The sequence below is a fragment of the Populus euphratica genome, unplaced genomic scaffold (genome assembly GCF_000495115.2).
Source record: "Populus euphratica unplaced genomic scaffold, PopEup_1.0 scaffold44.1, whole genome shotgun sequence".
NCBI classification, from domain to species: Eukaryota; Viridiplantae; Streptophyta; class Magnoliopsida; order Malpighiales; family Salicaceae; genus Populus; species Populus euphratica.
Window position 1 is genome coordinate 1,542,444 of NW_011499865.1, and position 23,806 is coordinate 1,566,249.

The 23,806-nt window shown below is 30.7% G+C and overlaps 3 protein-coding genes across 3 annotated transcripts; 2 read left to right on the top strand and 1 right to left on the bottom strand.

Moving 5' to 3' along the window:
* Positions 1-2,561: 2,561 nt before the first annotated feature.
* Positions 2,562-4,578, top strand: LOC105125992 (octanoyltransferase). The gene is made up of 5 exons (XM_011026686.1): positions 2,562-2,692; positions 3,114-3,222; positions 3,616-3,656; positions 4,117-4,176; positions 4,274-4,578. The coding sequence occupies exons 1-5, from the start codon at positions 2,627-2,629 to the stop codon at positions 4,340-4,342; spliced, it is 345 nt and encodes a 114-aa protein (XP_011024988.1). The 5' UTR covers positions 2,562-2,626; the 3' UTR covers positions 4,343-4,578.
* Positions 4,579-5,313: 735 nt separating this feature from the next.
* On the top strand, positions 5,314-7,893 carry LOC105125993 (10 kDa chaperonin-like). Its single transcript, XM_011026687.1, has 3 exons — positions 5,314-5,559; positions 6,268-6,407; positions 7,588-7,893. The coding sequence occupies exons 1-3, from the start codon at positions 5,455-5,457 to the stop codon at positions 7,634-7,636; spliced, it is 294 nt and encodes a 97-aa protein (XP_011024989.1). The 5' UTR covers positions 5,314-5,454; the 3' UTR covers positions 7,637-7,893.
* Positions 7,894-18,691: 10,798 nt separating this feature from the next.
* LOC105125994 (uncharacterized) lies at positions 18,692-23,766 on the bottom strand. The gene is made up of 5 exons (XM_011026688.1): positions 23,584-23,766; positions 23,377-23,437; positions 22,503-22,555; positions 22,154-22,285; positions 18,692-19,161 (listed from the first exon to the last, which is right to left on the bottom strand). The coding sequence occupies exons 2-5, from the start codon at positions 23,408-23,410 to the stop codon at positions 19,117-19,119; spliced, it is 264 nt and encodes an 87-aa protein (XP_011024990.1). The 5' UTR covers positions 23,411-23,437; positions 23,584-23,766; the 3' UTR covers positions 18,692-19,116.
* Between the last annotated feature and the right edge of the window lie 40 nt (positions 23,767-23,806).

The window sequence follows — 23,806 nt, forward strand, 5'->3', positions numbered from 1 at the left end:
GTGTTTTAACCTTGTGTTGAAGATTGAAATGATGTAATATTTGCTTTTATGCTAAGTTAGTATGTATTTTTAAAGAAAAAAAGAGTGGATGATTGGTTGTTCATTTCAGAAAAAAACCCGGCCTACGCTTGCAGGTTTTTCAAGTTCACGCATCTAGACTTTGTTTAGACAAGTCTATTTTTTCAATTGGTCATTTAAATTTTATTTTTATTTTTTTTATTTCATTAGTTTTTTTTGTTTTTTTATTTAATATGAAATTTTTATTTAATAGTTTTTTTATTTTTATTTAATATGAAATTTTTATTTAATTTTATCTATATTAGATTGATAATAAATTAATTTTTGTATTTTTTATCATATGATAAAACAAAATAAAATAATTTGATCTATTGAATTGTAAGTTTAGCAAGTTAAATAAAGTTAATCTAATTTTTTTTATAAATGATATTTCAAAATAAAATAATTTGATCTATTAGAGTAAATAATATGGATTGTAAGTTTAGCAAGTTAAATAAAATTAATCTAATTTTTTTTATAAATGATATTTTTGAACTAAGTTAAGTTGTATTGAAGCAGTTTTTATATGATTTAATTTAGAGTTTGTAACATGATTTAATTTAAATTTTAGGCTAAGTAAATAGTTAGACTGAAAATATTCAAGTTTGAATCGATACATTAAATTTAATAACAATGTGAAAAAATTATTTGATTTAGGGATTACTTTTTATACATTTCAATTATTATTTTTATCTAATCCACGGTGATAAGCAGTGACAATAAACTAGTTCTTTATCGATAATGCTATTTACATCGTCAGTTTCTAACTCTAGAAGAGGTTATGCTTTGATTGTGCCAGTTCTACGTGGATGGTTCATTATTCTTAGGGTTAAGACATTGTATTGATATGCAGAAACTGATTTGAAATACCATTGCATGCATGATCTCGCTACCACGTTTGATAATCGATATTATCATTATTATTATTGACAAAAAACAAAACTAAAAGGGGGAGGGGGAGGGGTTTTCACTGTACCCAATTTTTTTCCATTCTTTTTATTATTTCATATTTAATATTAGATTTATTAAATATTAAGTTTTGTAATTTATTTTAAATTATTTCTTACAGGATTATCTTAGTATTATAATCTAGAAAAAGGTTTAGCGGATTGACCTAGTTAATTTAATTTTTTTAGTTTTATATTTATATTAATTAAGAATTAAATTTTATAATTTATTTCAGTTTATTTTTTATGAGGTTATTTTAGACTTTGGTCGTGGATTAACTCGATTGACTTGAATTATTTTTTTAATCCTTTTAGTAATTAGTTATTTTTTAAAAAAATCCATCATAATATTGGATTGATTAAGAATTAAATTTTATTATTTATTTCAATTTATTTTTTATAAAGTTATTCTTATTTTAAAATCAGGATAATGAATTTGTTGGGCTAACTCAAATTGTTTTTTCATATTTTTTAATTTTATAATTTAACATTAAATTAATTTGTAATTGAGGCTAGTAATTTGATTCAATTTGCTTTCTACTAGATTATTATAATCCCATAACTTAGATCATAAATTTAACAAGTTGACCTAGATCTATCTAATATATTATCATCTTAATATAAATATATCATTATAATTTTTTTAAATTAATTATATTTTAATAATTATTTAAATTATTTTTAGAACCATCAAATCAATTGGGTTAGGTGACATCAAATTATTTAACACAAGATTTTTTTTTCTAGAAGAAACATTTGCAATTTGTAAGTATTTTTTTGATACAAAAAATTATTATTAAATTAAAGAGAGAGAAGGTCACAAACTCAAATTTTTTCCTCCTTCAGGATCAAACTTTATTCTAGGAGAAGTATTTTCTACTCTAGCCACCACGGCTGCATCAAGAACACCAATATGCCTGCGTAGTTGGAGATGACATTAAATTGAACAAAATTCTGGGTTAGATCTGAAAAAATTGAAGCTTTTGGTATTAGAAATAGGAGTGGCTACTAAACTGATCAGAAAGGATGAAGATTGTGAGGTTGGTGGCTAGGATTGTCTACTTCTTGTTCTTCATCCATCAATTATTCTCAAGCATACTTCCTTAGCATATCTAATTTGAGGATAGCTTTAGTTGTCCAAAAAAAAAAAGGTATTGGGAGTTAATTATAATATACTCTATATTTTAACGTAATTAATTAATTATTTCTTATGTTTTAAAAAATTATTAATCCATCCTATATTATTAAATCAACCCATAACTTAGTCCTTTATTAATTTCATGTTATTTTTTTCTTTTGGAAAAATGAGAGGCGGTAAAATGATAAAATATGATAATAATTAAGAACAAAATAAGTTATTTCTAGAATAAGAAATTATTAAATTAAATATGGTCAAGATTAATAAAAGAAATACTTAATTATTTTTTATGCTATTCAGACTAACTAAATATCCTAGTAAAATATAAGGATTTTGTATTTAATTCCAGTATTGGAGAAAAGGGCAATCCCGTCACATGAGTCATAAATAAAGACTTTAAGAAGAAAAAATTGTCAAGCATTTTACTAGATATATATTTATTTTCAATTCAGAGTTACAAAGTAGGAGGAAAGCAAGGAGGAGAATGGATGATCAAGAATTTGGACGCCTTCTTGATCTCTTCCCCGTTGTCCGTCCTCGTGATTACCATGTAAATATTTATTCTTTCTCTGTCTCAGTCGAATCTTGATTACTCTGGTTTCAATTACTAAACAACACATGTATTACTGTCTGTCTATTCTTCAAGAAGGAACTAGGGTTTATTAAATTTCACTCTGTTAGTAACTTTCTTCTTGCTATTAATTTAATCAGTGTTTCAAGGTTGAAAATGGGTTCAAATCATAATACCATAATATTTCGGAATGGTAATAGTGTTCAGCATGAGATTCTCGAGTGAGGGTTTTGATTACATAATTTTTTAAGCTTCTTATGCTGGAAACCCTTATATTCTAATTAGAATGGAACAAGCTGCATGTTTTTGTGATTCTTTAAACGTGCTTGATGTTCTGCTCTTGTTGTTTGTATCTGTAACTGACCCTCATGTTTTTTCTATAACCTTTTCTCTATTTCAGATTGAGACGGACCCATCAAGGCAATCAACTTCTCGGTCATTTCCGGAACCGGTATCTCAGGAGGGGGAAGGTAAAAAGGAATCCAACAATCAAGTTATTGATGTACAGGGTATGCTCTCTTATAAAGTCCACTCTGCTTACTTACCAGCTTCTCTCTTTATTAGATAATTGGGGATATTGAGATGTATTTTCCCATTATGAATCCATGAATTTTGATGAAAAATCTTTTGGGCAGCTTTGGCCTGATAATCTTGAGCCACTTAATAAACTTTCTAACAAGTCACCAAATTTTCTGTTGATGCGTGTTGTAGTTGTCAGTCATTTTGGAAAAAGTCTTCCTTTCAGGTCATGTTGGGATGAAATTGCTTATGTTATGTTATGTTAAGAATCATGAAATCTTGGAAAATTTATTGGATTGGCGACTAAGATTCATCACAATTTTAGTCACTGTTGAAGTTTACCTACATCTGTTTACTGTTTTTTTGTGTATTTCTTTAAATAGATGCATTCTGGGAGAAGCTAAAGCTGGCAGTTGAGAAGAAGGTATGCTTTTGTCGATTGTCATAGTATTTACTGGCTTTAAATTAATTATAAGCCTATTTATGGGTACATTAACATATTCAAGGTGTCTAGTACATTATGAAATTTCTTTGTTCAACAACAACAGGAAGCATATTGGCCATTTTGTTGCAAGAAAAAAATAACATCGAGTGATTTTATTTGTTGTGATCACTTGTGAGTCAGTTCTTAATTTTTTTGTGGAGATGCCTCTATCACACCTCCTGTTTCTAGTTTCTGTCATCCAGCATCGGTAATCTATTTGCGGATGGGTTGTTTCTCATTGAATGTTGTGCCAAAAAAGTTCAGCTGATTTATATCCGTTGGCCATCACACATCATGCAGACAAGTTCTGTTGCCCCCACCCGAATGAAGCAGAATAGTAGACTTTTCATTTCCTAGTGATAGGGATAAATGAATTTGTTGTGCTCTTGTGGATATGCAGGCGGGTGCTGCAGAAGCCCAGAGATTTTGCAAGGCTTTCCAAGAAATTCACCGGAAACTTGTATGCCTCATTATTTGAGAATCATTTGCATTTCGTGTTTAAGATCCCATTTTCTATTATTGATATCTGAAAATTCAAATTTTTTCATTATATCCAGGTATATGAAGAACTGAGTTTGGATGCTGCCCGCAGCTTTATAAACTTGTCAAAAAGCTCCGGACAATAGTTTTTATGCTGGCTCTGTACTTATTCAAATATTGTTTGTTGATTTGTGACCTGTTTTTGTTTTGAAGAAGTGGAATTAACTTGATCTTAATTTATTTAGAACTAAGCTGCATGGCATCGTTGTTTTGTTAATGTAGTGGTTTCCTATTTCATTTCTTTCCCGCACAGTGGATTTTAGCATCTGTTGTAACTCAAAGCTGATTTATGATGATAATCTTGTGGGAGTTTTGAAGTTTTGAGCACTTGCGGTATTTCTCAGTTATAGCGCAGCAAAATTGATCAATGGTTTTTTGGCTAGGTAGCGGGGTAATGGCACAATCAAATTGCAGCTCAGCTCATCCTGAAAACATTTCGAGTTTGGGATTGGCCTAGGCAGGGTTTCTTTTTAATGATTATGGCGTGTTCAGCATTATATTTTAAAAATATTTTTGAAAAAATTTAAATTTTTTATTTTAAATTAATATATTTTTAAATTATTTTAATACGTTGATTTTAAAAATAAAAAATATTTTTCTAAATAAAAAATAATTTTAAAAAATAATTTTAATTATATTTTCAACTTCAAAACATGCTTGTGCCCCCAGGTGAAAACACTTTTCTCCCGTCCTAATGGGTTGCATTCATGAATATAGTGTGGTGGTATTTTCAATTTCAAAACATGCTTGTGCCCCCCAGGTGAAAACACTTTTCTCCCGTGGGTTGCATTCATGAATATAGTGTGGTGGTTGTTATTTTAAAGTGTTTCTTTTAAAAATATATCAATATTTTTTTAATAATATTAATTTTATTTTTAAAAATTTATTTTTAATATTAATTTATTAAAATAATCTAAAAAATACAAAAAATAAAAACAAAAACAAAAACACTTTCAATCTGCAAAAACAAACGGGTAAAATGCAGATGTAGGAGTTTAGAATCCTATGGACTCGTGCCCTCAGGGAAATAACTAACTAGCAAGGAAGGGGTAGACAAGGTGGGCAGTTTTGGAATTTGACAATAAGAAACTTCAACCTTAAACCCTACTGGTACCTAAAGTAGCCCAGTAGAAGCTTCCAGGACTCTCTCCCTCCCTCTCTCTCTCTCTCTCTCTAGTCTCAGTTACAGTTTGTGAAGATGGCAAAGCGCTTGATTCCGACATTTAATCGCATATTGGTGGAGAAAATAATCCCTCCTTCCAAAACCAACTCCGGTATTCTTCTTCCTGAGAAAACCTCCAAGGTCATCCCTTTCTCTTCACTCCTCTCCTCTCTTTTTCTCCTCTCGTTTCGTTGTTCCTTTGAGTTTCTCCTGCATCATTGAAACTGTTGCATAAAAATAGACTGATACGCTACTCGGTAAATTGGGGGTGGGTTTTTGGCTTGTGTGTGGTGTTCTTTTATTATAGATTCATTAGTTACTTGGTTAATCATAACCAAACTGAAATTAAGCCCAAGATTTATCTTGGTTAAAAGAGTTGGTTTCAATTGCATTTTGAATTTCAAAATCCACTTCTATCGCTCGAATCTGAAATTGTTTCATACATTAATGCGATATTCAAGCTTCAGTTTAATTGCTATCAGTAACAGCCAAGTGGTATAGCTCGAATTTTAAAGGGTTTGTTGCGGTTGGGAAGTTCTTAGTTTTAATATCGGTAAAAGAGAAATTGGAATGAAATGCTTAACATTCAAGTTCTCACGACCAGTGTTAGTTTTGTTCCTTTTCCCTGGTAATTCATTCACCTTGATAGGTTAGCATGCTCAACTTATTTGTATTTATTTTTTGCCAGTTTTCATAATTATGCTGTCCAATAAATTGAAGATTAAATGTTTTTCTGTTGTGCTGTGATGTAAATGTACATATATTCATTCGTTTTATTGTTGGATACATGGGGTGATTACTGATTGTTCTTTCCTCTCATTAATTTTTTTTTATGCTTCACAATTCCAGCTGAACTCTGGGAAAGTTGTTGCCGTGGGTCCTGGTGCTCGTGATAAAGATGGCAAGCTTATTCCTGTTACTTTGAAGGAGGGAGAAACTGTCCTTTTGCCTGAATACGGAGGCACTGAAGTGAAACTTGGTGAAAAAGAGTGAGTTATTGCTTCTCAAAATTAGTTCTTCTTTGAGGTTCGAGTTTCTGGTAGATTTCATGTAAAATGCATATGAGATGTGGCATTTGTGTGTTAGCTTTTTTAGTTTGTCTTCTTGATGGTATAAAGAACACTTGACCATCTGTCTTTAGCTATTCCGTGGCCCTTTTAACTTTGATGCTGTAATTTGGACAGATCCCATTATATCCAGTTTGAGTTGACTTATAAATGCTCTATCAAACCATGTAGCTTTAAGATAGCAACTGTCTGGCTCATAGATCCATATAGCTTTAAGATTTTGGTAGGCCGTGGCAAGTAAAGAGTCTTATAAAGTCACTGGAGTGATTAAGTTACTAAGTGTAGTTAACATGGTTAAATAGGATTCAGAATTCTCCAATGCATGGTAGCTCATCCTACATGATTTTGAATTTGTTTTGCTGACTTTAGCATTTTTAATGACTTGAAATGCATGTTTATATGTTTCAAGGAATATTCTATAATGGAACATAATGATACACATTTGAAATGAACAGTTGACTTCATTTAAAACAACTTATTTTCAGTGTGAATGAACCCCCCCTATCACACTTTTATTTTATTTTTTTAGAATTAATCATACAGAATGAAACAGTGTGATGGTGAAGTTCTACTTGCTTTTATGTATCGCCCATTGTTGCTAAACACCAACATTTGCAATTAAATGTGTATTCATCTATGGTGGGTTGATATGCAAAAAAATTTCTGTTGCACTAAACTCTTAAACCTGAATGCCATAAAATGGCACTGTGATGTGAATGAGATCAGGGTGGCGATTCTAGGGAACTTAGTTATTTGTTTTCATTTGGATTGCCTGCATTTTATTGTGTATTTAAAATCATTGGATGAATCTTGACTTGGAAGAAGACATTTTATCCAGGGGAAATAAGATCTTTATTAGAGAAATGGAATTTTGGTGTAAATGCTGCTGGCATAAGCGCAATTTTTTTATATTTTCTTTTTTGTCATGCAAAATTAACAAGTTCCACAGCAACTCAGAAAGACAACTGCTTTCTTGCTGCCAAAGCATATTTAGTGACCTCAGTGTGTGACAAAAATGCATTTATTTCCTTTTCATTAGACGATTCATTGACACAAATAAATACCTAATGATGTTTCCATGTGGCTTTATGCACTGTTTCAGGTATTTTCTGTATCGAGATGAAGATATAATGGGAACTCTTCATGATTAATTCATAATGTTCCATCATATTAAAGAGTTGGAAACTAATTCAGTTACTGTTTGTTTGTATTTCTTAGATTTTGGTTATCGTTGGTTCCTATCATGCTTAGTTAAAGCTTGTATCGAACTTGAATGTTTTTAGTATCCTTGAGGGAACCAGGTTGGATATTATTTTGCTGCCCAGGATGGAAAGGGCGAGCTTTTGTTACTCCCCCATTTAAGGAATCTTCATATTTATCATCAATAAGTCATTGTGCTTCACGCCTTTGCGTATCATTGCCGATGGATATTTAGGGTGTGTTTGTCAAGAGGTATAGGAGGGGTGAGGAATGAGAAGTAAGGATTGGTATTTCCTTAATTCCATTTGTTTGGTGAGAAGGATGGAGATTTAAGGAACATCTTTCCGCATTGTTAGCCCATCGGCGGATTGATTTTTATCCTTTCCGTGTTTGTTAGCCTAACAACTCATTATCCAAACAACGAGATGAATGGATTTCCTTTTTTTTATCCTTTCATATTACTCTGGCCTTCCTCATACCTATACATTTTCTTGACAAACCCTTAAAACTGTATATGATTTCATCTCACAAAGAATTTTAGCAGGCTAGAAACATCCCACTTTGATGCAAGCATGACAAGGATCAAGTTTGCATGACATTGCATAAGATGGACAAGGAAAGAACACAGATTTGGAGCAACCATGGAGATGGTCAGCTTGGTTCATCCATGCTTCAGAGTCGGCTTAGTTATGTTGTTAGCGGACACTTGGATTAGAACTAAACCTCTAGTTTCGCAATTGATTGTGTGAGTTTTAAAAGGTTAGGAATCTACTTAGAACAGAATTACAGGTGAAGCGATCAATTTGTGAAGGTATTTGTGCCTTCTCCTTCGGAACTCAATGGTCACCAACGCGACGCAGATGAGGTGAGAAAAAGCACAATCATATAATGTTAGGCACTCGATATTTGCCGTTCTCCCCTTTGGTCTCATGATCTTGTCCACTTCGACGAGCACGTGATCCAAAATGTAGGCTGAAGTTGCTTATGGGTTGTCGGCCCATAAGTACGAGCTTGTTTTGCGTCTTGTAAATGCAGCATCTCATCGCGCACGTAAACACACACCCTCACTAGCTTCACAGAGTTTCACAAAGTTTTCTGGGATAAGCCTCAAAGACTATGGGATCAAGAAAATAGAAGAGCTCAACCATCTCTTCGGATAAAACGATGCTTTTTGGCTACGGATCATAAAAATAAACAAATTAATAATACTCTTGATTTCATCGACAATCAACAGCTAATTTACTCTGGTCTATCTTATGGATGAATAATTAAACACATATTCTTAAAGAAAAAAGAAACTATTCTTATTTCACGCTACACGCAGTCGGAAACCAACATGATTCATGCAGAAGTCTAGCTCTCTTAGACGCTGTGTAGAAGTACAGTGTACCGCTATCAAGGAAAGAAGATAATTGGCATCTTCCACATGTAGCATATACGCATTTTTATCTATATATTTAAGCATTTATTTTTAAGATACTACCCTAACATGAATTATCAATTTTTGGGAACGAATGCTTCGACAACATTGCTGTGGCTATGACTAATCAATTCACAACAACCGAGAGGGAAACACTGGACCGAAATAACTTTTGTCTGGTAGTCCTTGTAACAACTCCATTAATGGCAGCAGTAATAATGGTACTTTGTTCATGAATATATTTAATTTCTTTCTATTTATATCTCAAATATATATATATATATAAAAAAAAAACGTCAAATATATAAAAAAACTTCGATCTATATGCATTTTAGCATATTTTAACTGAGAGAAGGATCTATCTGCATTTTAGCATATTTTAACTGAGAGAAGTGTTTTTTATTTAAAAATATATTAAAATAATATTTAATTTAGTTTTTTAAAATTTATTTTTCACGCTACCACGCCAAAACAATTCATAAATATATATAAAGAAAATTATTGTTTAAAAAAACAAAAAACTAACAAAATAATAATTCAACTTCTGCACCGAACAATTTCTTAATATGATAATTAACAAACGAAAAAAGCTTTAAAAAATAGAAAATGGCATGGCTTCATAAATCATACATACACGAAGATAAAACTCGAGATATTCACCTATTGTGCAAAGGATTGGGACCTGTAAAGATTTTCCTCTTTTCATCACCCCAAGTTGCATCACCTCCTTCATCTTTGTCTCCTCTTAGGCCACCACCATGGGATTTAACAGGACCCATTAACTGAGATGTAGACCCAGTATTTTTGAAGCTTCTATATCTGGCTGACCTATCAGGAAGAGATGAAGTTTCTAGCAGCACAAGTATAAAAAATATGACTGCTAGACAAGTCAACTCTTTTCTCAAACCCATCAGCTTTCTCATTCTATACCTATATATATTTCAGACCATACAGCACAAAACCCTATAACAAAGCGGAAAAGAGAAAGGAATTTCCTTCTTAGATCTGATTTTAAAGACCCTTTAACAGGAATCTCAAGAAAGTACAAGAAAGCTGGGAGTGGTTTGTAATGGGAGACTTTTGTTTCGGTGCGTGTTTCTGGTGGGTTTCTTAGGAGTTTGAGCTTGTGAAAATGAGGCTAGTCAATGTGAGGTAGGAGTCAAAATGCATAGGGCTCGATGCCTCAAAGGAAACGACAAATATGGCGCAGAGAGTGTTTGGATACTGATTTTCAGAGCCCATGTCTTCCTTGAGAAACTCTCATACACGGACCATAGAGAGAGAGAGGAAGGAGGGAGGGAGCTGCAGTTTATGCTGGCAGATTTTAGATATGTTGCATAAATCTACAAAAAAGGATAAGAGAGGGACAGAGAAAGGAGCGGGTGTCTCGACCTAATATTAATTAATATTCTCATGTCAGGTGATTTTTTATACAAATTAATCTTTCCCTAATGTATTTTAGGTTTCGTTTGCTGCAATATTCAAGGGGTGACTTTAGCGAGAAGCTAGCTTGTATGCTGTGTACTCGTGTGAAAGTGTTTGTAAGTTTTTCTAGTTGGTTTCAGGTGTACTGACTACTGGTCAGTGGAGAAGCACATGTTACCATTAGAATACCGAAACACAAAAAAAAATGAAAATGAAAAGGGAGACAGAGGTTGTGGCTTTAACATTTCGAATGATTTTATTTTACTATAAGATCTGATCTTCCTAATTATCAAAACAAAGAAGATGCACGAGAGATTCCTCTTGATTTTCTCATATATACATACATATATATATATATATAGGAGATTCCTCTTGATTTTCTCATATATATATATATAATTAATTTATTGTGCATGTTGTAATGTTTTATCATAATATATGTGGGCTTCGATCATTCCCTTGAAATGTTTTTTTTGTTTTTAAATAAAAATAAAAATCTGGGGTTTCATGAAGATCTAATCAATCGATCATTCCGAAGAAAATCTAATAAAATTCAAAATGGTCAAACTGGTCGGAGCTGACCGGTGGGCCACGAAGGTAGGGGGAGAGTTTACACATGGCGTGAAAAATCTTTTTCCTAGAGAATGATGCTGTCTTCGTTCACTTTACATAATCACACTATAGAAAAGCTAATACATGAAAATCATGGATTAGCAACTCCTCACATAACTTTTAAATTACTGAAAATGAAAACTGAAGACTACCCTCCTTTCTTTCACCATAATTTTTTTTCTTAAACATATTTCATGAATTTTACTAAAGTTACTACATGTCTAATACATATCTGTTATTGAAAATTAAAGGGTGCGATGTTGTTTTAATTTTTTTTAAGTTATTTAAATATGATATTTTTGTTCATATGAAAGATATATCATAAGTTATGAAAAATCAAGTTTAAAAAGAAATATTGAAAGAAAATATGATTTCTAGTGTTTTTTAAAAAACAAAAAAATTAATTTATCAGTTGAGAATTAGTTGAGAATTGATTGACCAATTAAATTAATTAGTTAATTGGTACATAAATAATTTTAGTTAATTGGTACATAAATAATTAAATAATTAACTGATTAAGTCGCGTGTTAGAATTACTTTTCCTGTTTAAAATATATTTTTTTATTAGTTTAATTTTTTTATTATTTAAAACTTAAATCTATAAATAGACTTGTAATTAAAAATATAAAACATAAGTGTATTAAAAGAAAAAAAATGTGTTGAAAAGAAAACACTTAATGAAACACTTTCCTCTCAAACATTTTTATTGTTTTTCAATTTTTACCATCCTAATTTTCTTCCAACATACTATATATTATATATCTTTTCATGTACATATTAAATCCATTAGAAGGGTGAAAAGTCATATTTATTTATAAGAAAATATAATTGACTAGCGGACTTCTAAAATTATATGTGTAGAAACATATTTGTGCTTTTGACATTCATATCAATCGTGGGTATACGCATAAATAATGTGTTTAATGTTAAATGATTATACTATTTTTCTTCTTTTTCGTAAATGAATGAATCATACTTTAAATTAATGTAGGGTAATTTGATTAGATTCTTAAGGCCAGCTCATATTTTTCTAAAACAAACTACATTCTTAGCATGTGCTTTACCATAGGTTGGATTGAATATTTTTTAACGTGCAAGAAAAAAAAATCTAATCACTAATAATATTTTTATAAAAAAAAATTAAACTGTATGGAGGTTAACCCAATATGACTTAATCAACTTGATAAGTTCAAAGATAACTCGGAGGACTAGGAAACATATTATTTGATTTAAAAAAATTCAAGACAATATTTTTTTTAAAAAGTAATATTGAAATGGCAACATATTAAATCGATACGGATTAACTTGATTTAACTTGTTAAACCTTCAATTTAGATCATGAGACCATACTAACTCTATATAAAGCAAATTAAAATAAATTATGAAACTTAATTCTCAACTAACCCAATGTTGAAAAATAAAATTAAAAAAATAATAATTAAAAAAATAAAAAAATAATTTAACCAGAGTTAATCTGTCAAACTCGTGACCCGGGTCATGAGATCAGGATGACCTTATAAAAAGTAAGCAAAAAAAACGACCCGAGTCAACCCAAATTAACCTGTCAAACCCATGATCAAAGTCACAAAACTGAGATAACCTCATAAAAAACAAATTAAAACAAATTATATAGCCTAATTTTTAATAAACTCATTGTTGGAGATTGAAATTTTTAAAAAACTCAATATAAAAACAGGACACAATAAAACAACTTGATTCCATCTCTATTAATCTGCAAAATGCGTGACTCAAGTCATAAAACTTGGATAATCTAATAGAAAACAAATCAAAGTAAATCATGAAACCTAATTCATAATCCACTTTATGCTAAAGAATGAGATTGAAAAAACTATCAATTAAAATAAAATAAAAAAACTCGAGTCAACTAGGTTAACCCACCAAACTAGTAACTCGAGTCATGAGATCAAGATAATCTCATAAAAAACAAACCAAGAAAAATCATAAAATTTAATTCTCAATCAACCTAATGTTGAAGGATAAAATTTTTAAAAATATATATCAATTAAAAAAAACAAAAAAAACTTGAGTCAATTGAGTTAACCCGTTAAACCAATGATATAGGCTATGAAACCGAGCTAACCACATATAAAGTAAGCCACAATAAATGATGAAACCTAATCTTCAGTAAACTAAATATTGAAGTACAAAATTAAAAAAAGAAATATAGATTAGAAAAAAATCAAAATAAAAATAACACTATTAAAATGAATAGTGTTTTTGAGGTGATGCATAGTAAAAGCGCCACGTCTTTTATTACACTATAACTAACTATTTGGCTCGTGCTCCATCACAGGTTATAGATTTTTTAAAAAAAGAAATCCCTAATATACATCCTATTTTGATATGTTTCTTTATATAAAAAAATTCAAAATATAAATCGAAAAGTCTATCCAAACATCTAATCAAATAAATTAATAATCATTTGTGTAAATAAACAAAACAAAGCCATTAACAATAACTAAAAAAGAAATTAAAAAGATTGAGAGATAGTTGTAAATCTAGATATTTGATCTCACAAAATGATATATTTACCTATTTATGTCAACTAAATTTGTTTATTAAAATCAATAAAAGATAATAAAAAGAGAAACATAGATGAAACTAAATGAATTAAATAAAAAAAATTATGCAAGGCATTATTTCAAAATAATGTTTTTTTAAATAAAATAAAGCTTATTTTTATAAAATGACCTCTATACAAAAAAGACATGTAAAACCCATAGTCTAAGTTATAAGACCAAGATTAACTGATAGAAAGAAGTTGAAGATAACCACAAAACTAATTTTTTTTTATAAAATAATAATGTAGAGTGATAAAATTATAAAAGAGAATGAGGAAAAAAAAGATCAATTATCATATTGACTCTTAAAACTCATGGCTTGTATTATTAGATCAGAAGCATGATAAATAAAAAGGCCATGAAACACAACCCCAAACAAATCAGACATCGAATGATGAAATTAGAAAAAAAAAGAAGCTAATCACATAAAAAATTATAATTAAAAAAATAAGAGTGAAAATAAATAAATAAATAAATTTTAAGGCATATAGAAAATTCAAATTGTAGGGTTAAATTAAAAAGAAAAAAAATTAATAAAAGGAAAGAGAAATTAAAAGAATGAGGGCTAAATTGAAAAAACAAATAAAACAACATAAACTTTGATTAAATGATAAAATTAAAACTTCAACAAAAAAGATAATATGAAATCAAAAGAATAATGAGCTAATTGATAAAAATAATATATGGCAAAATTATATTTTAAGGACTAAATTAAAAAACATAAAAACTTTTCTTAAAAGGCCAAGGACAAAAATAAAAAAGAAAAAACATAAGGACTGAAACTAAAAACTAAAAAGAAAAGATGATGGACATGCACTCTTTCTAAAAAACAAAAAAGAAAAAGAAAAAAAATCATCAATGACTAACCATCCATGGTTCGTCGTCACGCACCACACTAAAAAAAAAAGGTGGAGACGACTTTTTTAAAGACACATGGGAACAACAAAGGCCATTAGGAGAAGCCACACACACTACTTAAAAGGTGTAGACACATTCCACGTGCTAACGCATGAGATTAACGTATTTACAATTTTTTTAAAATAATTAATTATTAAGCATAAAAAATTCAAAACACCCATCATGATTGTGAAATTAACCAATGATTGTGAAATTAACCAAAACTCTACGTAAAAAGATGAAATCACCTTTAAATACTTGCCTTAATTTTCTTTTCATTTTTAAGGGTAGAAAAGATTTTTTACTATTTTGTAAAATAAAAAAGATAAAAATATCCTCATATAATATGATTCATAATATTTTAAAAGAGGGATAAACAAGGGATTTTTTTAAAAAAAAAAAGTTAGAGAAACAAAAATAACCTTTAACCATCCTTAAATTACCAACTGACTATTTAAAAAGACCAGACCACCCTCAAACAAGACACCCCAAATTTTCTTTAATTTTTGTCTATGTGCACAGTGTTTGCTACAACTGATGCGCTTTTTGCTTTTTTTCTATTAATATTAATTTGGCTTCCTTTTTTTTATTTTGTTGACAGAATTTTGCTATCCTAATAACGAATTAATCATGTAAAATCCTTGTTGCTATAGTATAAACAATTATTCTTATAGTTTATTGATAAGTAAAAATGAGAAAAGGATTTTTTTTTTTTTTAACGACAGTGAGAATTTGATTAACAAATGTAAAAACCCATTTACTAGGCAAGCTTGCCTTGTTATAACCAGGTTCCGTCCAAAGAATATATAAAGATGAGAAAAAATACCAATGCCTAGCCAGGCAAGGATTTATTGAATTGTAATTTTAAAAGGTATAATTTAACTAATTAGATTATAAATTTATTTTTTAAAAGTTATCAATTTAAAGTATTATAAATTTTAAAATTATTAGATGTTTATGCATCAGCTGGTTTAAATAGCCATGATTAAAATAAAAAAAAAAAAAAAAATAAAAAAGAAGAAGAAGAAGAAGAAGGATTGATCGAATTGTTATCTGGCCAAGAATCACCTTACTGCCTTGGTACTTTAGAGTACCGTGCAGTAATTTGAATGTCCATGCAGATCTGTAACAGGCACACTTGTGCAAAAGGGAAGGAATGTCCTCTTTTGCTTGAACAGCAAGTCATCGAAATGTCCCTCTAATGCTGCTCTGTTATGAATTGCAATGAATAAAAAGGAGACCGCCGTGCGTGTCTTTATCAAGACCAGCTGTAGATCTAAATCTTAATTAGTGCTTGCACAGTTTCACCATACTCGTGTTTCAATGTCTCAATCAGTCATAATCCATGATTGAACTCGATCGGCTCCTGATCTTTTCTTTCTTGCAAGCTAGCATTTACTTAAACTAATTAATAAGCTAGGCAGTAAATATTGGGGAATATTAGGCAAGCCATGCAGTGTATGCGCACAACAAAAAGAAGCATCGTATACATTATGATCAGTTGCATTACATGCACCCACCACTCTACAAAGTTGAAGCTGTGAGCAATGTGAACAGTGTATTGAGTGGGCTGAATGGCTTTGACTGACTTAGGAGCAGAAAAGAATGGCACGATCAGACAGTGTGGCTGTGAGTGTAATAGGCATCATTGAGGCAGAGAATTATATGCTGGCAATGGGCAAGCAATTAGAGTGATTGCTCCCTTTATTTATTTGCTTTTTGTTTAGCTTTTCTTGCTGGTCAAGGTCATGGTGCTCTACCATCATTGGGGTCTCAACTACTTCCATAAACTCTCACACCTTGTAGCCCCATGCGCCTTATTTCTTGGCCCATGCAACTCTCAACAAGTAAAGGAAAATGAATCCAAGTGATATTTCATCACACACAAAAAGAAGAGATGAGCAACATGGTGTGTATGTGTTGAAAATGCGATCATTGGCATGGAAGCAGAAGCTCAAGATGGTAACTAGGCATATGGTAGCCAGACAACATTCATTCATTTTACATAAGGGAAAAAGAGGACTCCACTTAGTACACTAGTCTGATGGGTAATTGCTATTGCATCAACTACCAAGGGCATATTATGTTTGAGAATACGGTGAAAACTAAAATAAAAAAATATTATTTTAATTTATTTTTAAGTAAAAATCATTTTGAATCGTAACCGTTGTAATAATTTTAAATAGTTACTAAATATTTGTAAGCATCAACGGAAATGTTTACGGTCCTAATTTTCTATTCCTGTGTTGTTACCATGTTATCAAGGTTAAGCAGGCACGATGAGATATTGTCTAGTTCACTTGGATATTTCCAAATATAGTAGAGGAAAAATGGATTCAGATGCAAGTTCTTAAGTGAGACTCACGACTTGAGTCAGGATACAGGAATAATATCATGCAAAGTAAATAAAAATAAATTATAAAATATAATTTTTAATAATTTTAATATTAAATAAAAAAATTAAAAAAATTGATTAAAATCCATTAAGTTAATCTGTCAAACTCACAACTTGGGTTATGAGACTCAGATAATCCAACAAAAAAAATTAAAATAAATTATGAAGTTCAATTATTAATCAATTCAGTATTAAAATATAAAATTAAAAAAAATCAATTAAAAAAAGTGATATAAAAACAATTCAAGTCAACCGAAATTAACCTACCAGACTCATGACTCGAATAATGAGACGGGAAAAACCTCTTAGAAAATAAATCAAAATAAAACATAAAGTTTAATTTTTAATTAATATAATATTGAAAAATAAAATTAAAAAAAAAACTCGAGTCAACAAAGATAACTCGTCAAACTCGTGGACTTGGTTATATAACTGAGATAATCTTATAAAAAAATAAATTAAAAAACAAATTATGAAATTGAATTACAATAAACTTAATATAGAGGATGAAATTAAAATTAAAAAAGAAAATATATAGATTGGACAAAAAAGAAAAAAGAAAAACTAAATACTATTATAGTAGATAATATTTTATAAGAAAGTTACAGTAAAATTTCATTTTTTTTTAGTTTTTTTTAATTTAATGTTAATATTAATGAATTCAATATATCTTCATTTTATTTTTGCTAGGGTTCTCGTTCAAGTGTGGAAGTTCCTAAAATTTTACAACAACTATTTATTTGAGAGTTAAACCCTCTAATTTTATTTAATTTTTTATATAAAATTATCCCAACTTTATAACCAGTGCTCATGTAGTTTTTTATATTAACTTGCTGCCGAATGCTGGATCATTTTTATGTGGCCACTCCTTTCCGTGCCGCATGGATTCATTGATTATGAAACAAGATGCCCAGCATGGAATGAGGATGGTTGAGGTTACTGGGACTCGTTCTGGAAATCCTGAAGGAGTTGTATTTGAGGCTGTCCTACAGTCAAGTCATGTTCAGTTTCGAACTTGAATACTGAGAGACAGTGCAAGACTGGGGATCCTTGGAGAATTTTGGACGCACGTAGCAAATGACAAAAAATTATGATAACGAAGCACGCAGGAATCTCGAACTGGAAACCTCTCGGGCAAAAAGCAAGCCGTGTATTTTGCCTCTGTACTGCAACATCTACGGAATCAGGATTCATCCTTGATGTTTTGCTTTGTTTCTGTAGGCTTAATGAAATCAAACTAATGTTAGACACAGATGGGGAGAATGTAATTTGTCTTAATGTTTATTGAGGCTATTAATGGTGCAATGTACCTTATCCCTGTTAAATATTTTGAAATTTGATTTCAACGATGACATCTGCTGGAAATTTTCCTGGATGGATCATCATCTGCTACCCAGCTCTAAAATGCTACTCGTAAAGCATGCGGTCCGAAAATCTTGCCCATCATTCGTATCCAGTGTGTTGTTTTATGTCCTCTATCTGATTAGAACACCGATTATAAACTCCAACTGTCATGTTTGGATTCCGTGTTATAACAGAAAATAAAAGCACCATGTATGGGCTTTTACAAGACAGATGTTTTCAAATAGTTTAAACATTTGCAGAATGTGCAAGAGACGGTAAATTATGATTTAAATAAGCGAAGTCGCATGAGGTTTGCACCCTTTGCAGCACTTCTCAGTGATAAACAAACGGCCTCACCATCTCTCGCCATAGCAGGCTTCGCTTTTACAAAATTAGCACAACTCCACCAAAGACCAGAGAATGAAACACAGAGTTCTGTACTTGTAACAGGTGTCATTTCACATATGATTAATATCATACATACCCGTTCTGATATATAGCTCAGAGAGAAGAACAATGCTTCTTTCATGTGAATTTTCTATTTCCATTCAACAATTTTCCATTATGCTAAACCATAGAATGTATGACCCTCTAAAAGAATTGTTTTTATCAGATGCCTTCAAAGAGTATCTTCAAGAATTTTGTCCCCTCTACGTTTCTTCTGACTCCATGGATTAGAGGACATTTCACAGGCGAAATTCTTTAAGCTATTTGACTTTTAAGGCAACACCTCTAAGACAGAAGATGAGTTCAACTTCATGCCATTTCCATATGCAGCAATGAGCAAAGCCTCAGCTCTTCCTGCAAACATGAGATGAGGGAAATAAGTCCTGATTAAGCAAAGGAGATCTAGAGCAAGTTAAAAAACACGTTTTCCTCGGAACTGGTAGTAGTACTGAAGGCTTTTGTAACAATTAAAATATAGCAGTAACTATTATTTCAGAGAAAGACGTGAAGAAGGAAGACTTCCTTTTCTTTTCCTGTAACTTTTCAAATCATTTCTCTTCTTTTATTCCAAGTCAAAAAAAAAAAAAAAAAAGAAGTCTCAAAAATAAAAAAGGGAAAAGGGAAAGGAGAGGGGGAGGACGGGAGAGAGAGAGTGAAGCGACAGTTGAAAAAAAAATGTGACATCAATAGACCACGTCAGCAATACTACATCAACGATTCAAAGAGGTTTTACCTGCAACCAAATTCGATGGTTGGAGTATCGGCCACTGAATTATTTCTTGAATTTTATTTTTTTAATTTCTTATCGTTAATATTATTTTTATGTTTAACAAAAATACGAATGAAATTTAATTATTGTATTATGACCTTGATTAATTTTCACATTAAAAAATTAAAATTATTTTTATTTTTATATTGTAATTTTACTTATATGATTTCAATTTTATTTTTAAATTAGTGTTGCATAAATTTATGACTATTCATCTAGTATCTAACTTTAAATTTACAACTATTATAAATTTAACTTTAAATGATATCTTTATAATCAATCATGAATAAAACACTATAAAATTTGAGATAACTAGGTTGAATATAGTTAAATATGCTTTGACTGTTATCTTTCTCACATTTATAAGTATAAATATAGGGGTTGCAAGATTACCATTAATAATGAAAGTTGTATCAACGCAATATCTTTAAATATTGTAGTTCACTTAAGCTTAAAACTTGTTCTTCATCCTAAACCATATAATGTATCATATAATGTGTCATGTATTAATAATAACTTCATAATTATGAAAGATAAAACTCATTGAATTACCACCAAAACTTAGCAATAAAAACAAGAAAAAGAAGAATGCAAAAGAATAAGAACTTATCGTTATAAGTTCAAATGAGTATGAAAATGAAATTAATAAAAAATATAATAATTCTATTTTAGTAGTGAAGGAAGAATTTTTATGAAATTTTTTAATGAAACCACTTGAAAAAATAAATATAATCTTAAAAATCTCATCATATTAGTCCTCTTAAACTGTATGATTCCCCATCAATCATGTTTCACATCCAACATGTCAAAGATTTAGGACAACATGCTTCTCACCCCCTTAAGCTTGATGTCCAGCACATCATAGAGTTAGAACAATATGTTGAGCTTCCTTATCCTTTACCCTTGACAAATGATGCGAAAAATGAATATAATCTTAATTTACTAGGTTATGTTCAAACTATATCTACTAAGGTTTCAAATAGTGTTTGTTCCATTTCACACCCACAATCATATAGTATTCATAGTTATGAACCTAGAAAGTCTATGGATCTTATTTTATGTCTCTTTACTATAAAATATTTGATTCATATGAGTCTTTTGTATGTAAAATTCATAATTTTCATGTCATGATCATAAAACACATTCAAACAAGTAAAGAACAATACAAATTTCGAGTTGATTTATATAAATATCACGATGCACTTTATGTTGGAGATTATTTCATAATACTAATTAAACTTGAACGATGTCCTTTAAAAACTCGTCATCAATTGCAAGTGAATAGTGTTAAATCATTCAAAGTGCTGCAAATAATTAAATCAAATAGTTATGTCATTAAATTGCCACTAAACTTTGATATTAGCTCTATTTTTTACATGAAAGACCTCTTTTTATATAAAACACAACAGTATATCTATGATTATCCTTTTAATACCCTTGCTCTATTATTGTTATCTTTGGCACAAAAAGAACATATTAATACTACTTCGAATGCCCAAGTTGTTCTTATCATGGATGGTGAATTTTAGTGAATGCTAGTATATAAGCTAAACAACCAAATTCAAACTATACTTAGATTATCAAAGAAACATCATGAAAACTTAATCATGATCTTTAAAAGTATTATTAGAGCCGTCTTGAACTATACTCAACAAAATCAAATTTCTCCCCAAAAAAGTTAGTGAGGACATTAGACCTGAGACACTATTTACACACTCATATAATCATAAACGATGAAAGATAGCCTAAACTGTTGAAAGATTGAACTTCAGCTTATATTTTTACTTTAATTTATTTGAACTTTTAATTAAGGTTTTTTAATTAGACTTTATTTATTGGGTTTAATTTAAATATTGTTAGATATTTTATTTATTGGGCTATAAGCCTAATTATTTGTTCTACTTAGGGTTTTAGTATTTATTTTTTTTATTTTTTGTAAGTTAGACAGTTTTTGATAAATTGAATTTAATTTAATTTGTAAAGTTGCAAACTTTTCCGACCTCCATTCTTTTTTTCTTCAACTTTTCTTGTATTTTTTTGGCTTCTTCTTAGCTTCTTCTTTTCTTTCTTCTTTGACTTCAAATCACGGTGTGCTTGTGTGAGTAAGAGAGACAGAAATAGCAATATAGTTTGGTCGATTATGGGTGGGATATGAAGGAAGCTTTCTTTAACAATAAGTTATTACAGGAGTGATTTTGTCATTTTGACATAAAAAGCGAAGAAAAGAGCATCGCAAGCTTGCTGGTGGAATTCATGAAATGGTAAAATATAATCAAGAGACATCTACCATGAACCTTTTTCCTTTCTAGCAAGGGACTCAACGACAGAAATAATGTTGATGCAATTCTTCGGTTATCATCCCGTCAAAATCCAGCATTCACAATTAAGAAACTATCAGGTTTGGTATAAAACATGAGAGTTTGTATGAACAAGCAAGAAAAGGCACATCCTTGCATAGAGTGGCCGAGGCCTGAAAGTATATCAGCCTTGCATTGGGAAAAGGAGTGAAACTTAAAAGCCACTTCAGATGAGTAAGAAAAGAAAATTGTTATAGCATGAACTGAGAAACACACGAACCTTAGCAGACCTGCCTCCAGCTAGTTCAAATCCATTCCTCCATGTCATTGATATTACTGGAACTACTGAGAAACCTGAGGCAACTAACACCCCGATCCATAATCCATAACCAAATCCTCCACTCCACCATCCCTTCATTTAACAATCAGAAAATGTATCAGTATTGGATCCTTTATTATTCCTTCTCCATTTCTCTTCTGGGTAGTGTTGAAACAGGTAACATTGTTAATGTTGTCTCAAAGATGCAATTACATTGTACAGAACAATGTTTTGCAAATTGAAAGACAAAAATAAATGCCATTTAAGAAAGATTGCTAAGCTCCAAACATATTAAAGGGGCCATACTAACCTGTTTGCCATCTTGCGGGAATGGGGCTGATTGTTCTACATATGCAGTTGTACCTGAAATAAGAGAAGCATGATTTACTCAATGATTTGGGGGGGGGGCGCCTGTAGAAAAATTAACTAACACAAATATGCATCAGAACCACATATAAATGGGTACTAAATTTGGGTATCCTGGGCAAAAAAATGTACATGCATTAAATGGTAGCAAATTATTGATCTATAATTTTAATTCTATTTCGATGATAAATTCAGATTGGTATTTCATGGGTAAATAATAGATGTTGGTGATTTATATTAATTCCTGATTTCAATTCAAGATTTCAGACAGAACAATGGCAACCATCATTCAATAATTTATTCATCATGTTACAAAGGAGACACAACCTTTTATAATCCCACAGCCACACACTGTCCCAGAAATAAAATCCCCCACTCCTCACAACTTGGATTTTTCAGATCCCCTAAATTAAGGATTGAGAGGTTTCGGTATGATAATCAAGAGATAGTAATTTCTGCCCACCTAGCCAAGACCATGAAACTAAAAAAATAATTCAACAACGGGAGAAAAAGTGATGTGAAACATTGACAGAACTATAGAAGTTCTACTTAAGTAGACTAAGACTCAATCTCAAACAAATTGCCAAAAAGAACCATATAAACTCAACCCAATTCAACAAGACCTTTCTAATCTGAAACCAGTTGCAATCGACTACAATGTTAGAACCATAAAAGGTTCATATTTTCAAAAACATCAGACTGATGAAAGCATTATCCAGCATTGACTCATTTCACAAAAGTTGAACATTTTTTTGCAAAAGGTAGTCACATAACAATCCGAGCATCAAAGCTACAAATCAATTGAACAGTAGACTTAACATCTAACCGCTTTCGAATTCGTTTTCCAACCATTACTTTCAAGTGAGGAGAATCAAACACCTACCAAACAAACAATCAATTAACACATAACATTATTACTAATCCAAAGCAAGAAACTTTAAGACAAATCTTCATTAAATTTCTTCAAAGCAACAATCTTTAACTCAAAAACCAAATTGGGTAACTGGAAAAAAAAAAAGAATTACCTGAGCAGAGCAACCAGACTCATCAATTTTCAATTGTGCCAAAGCACCAGAAACATCAGGGTCAATACCGATAACCCAATTGGAGCCCGCATTATTCCGGGTCAAATCATCTCCACCCAAATTTGTAGTCTCAGTTTCATCAGGTAAAGGAAAAGTGAGATAGTCTAACCAGTTCTGTTTAAGGTCCCCCCCCCCCCCCCCCCCGCTTATTTTGTTTTCTCTA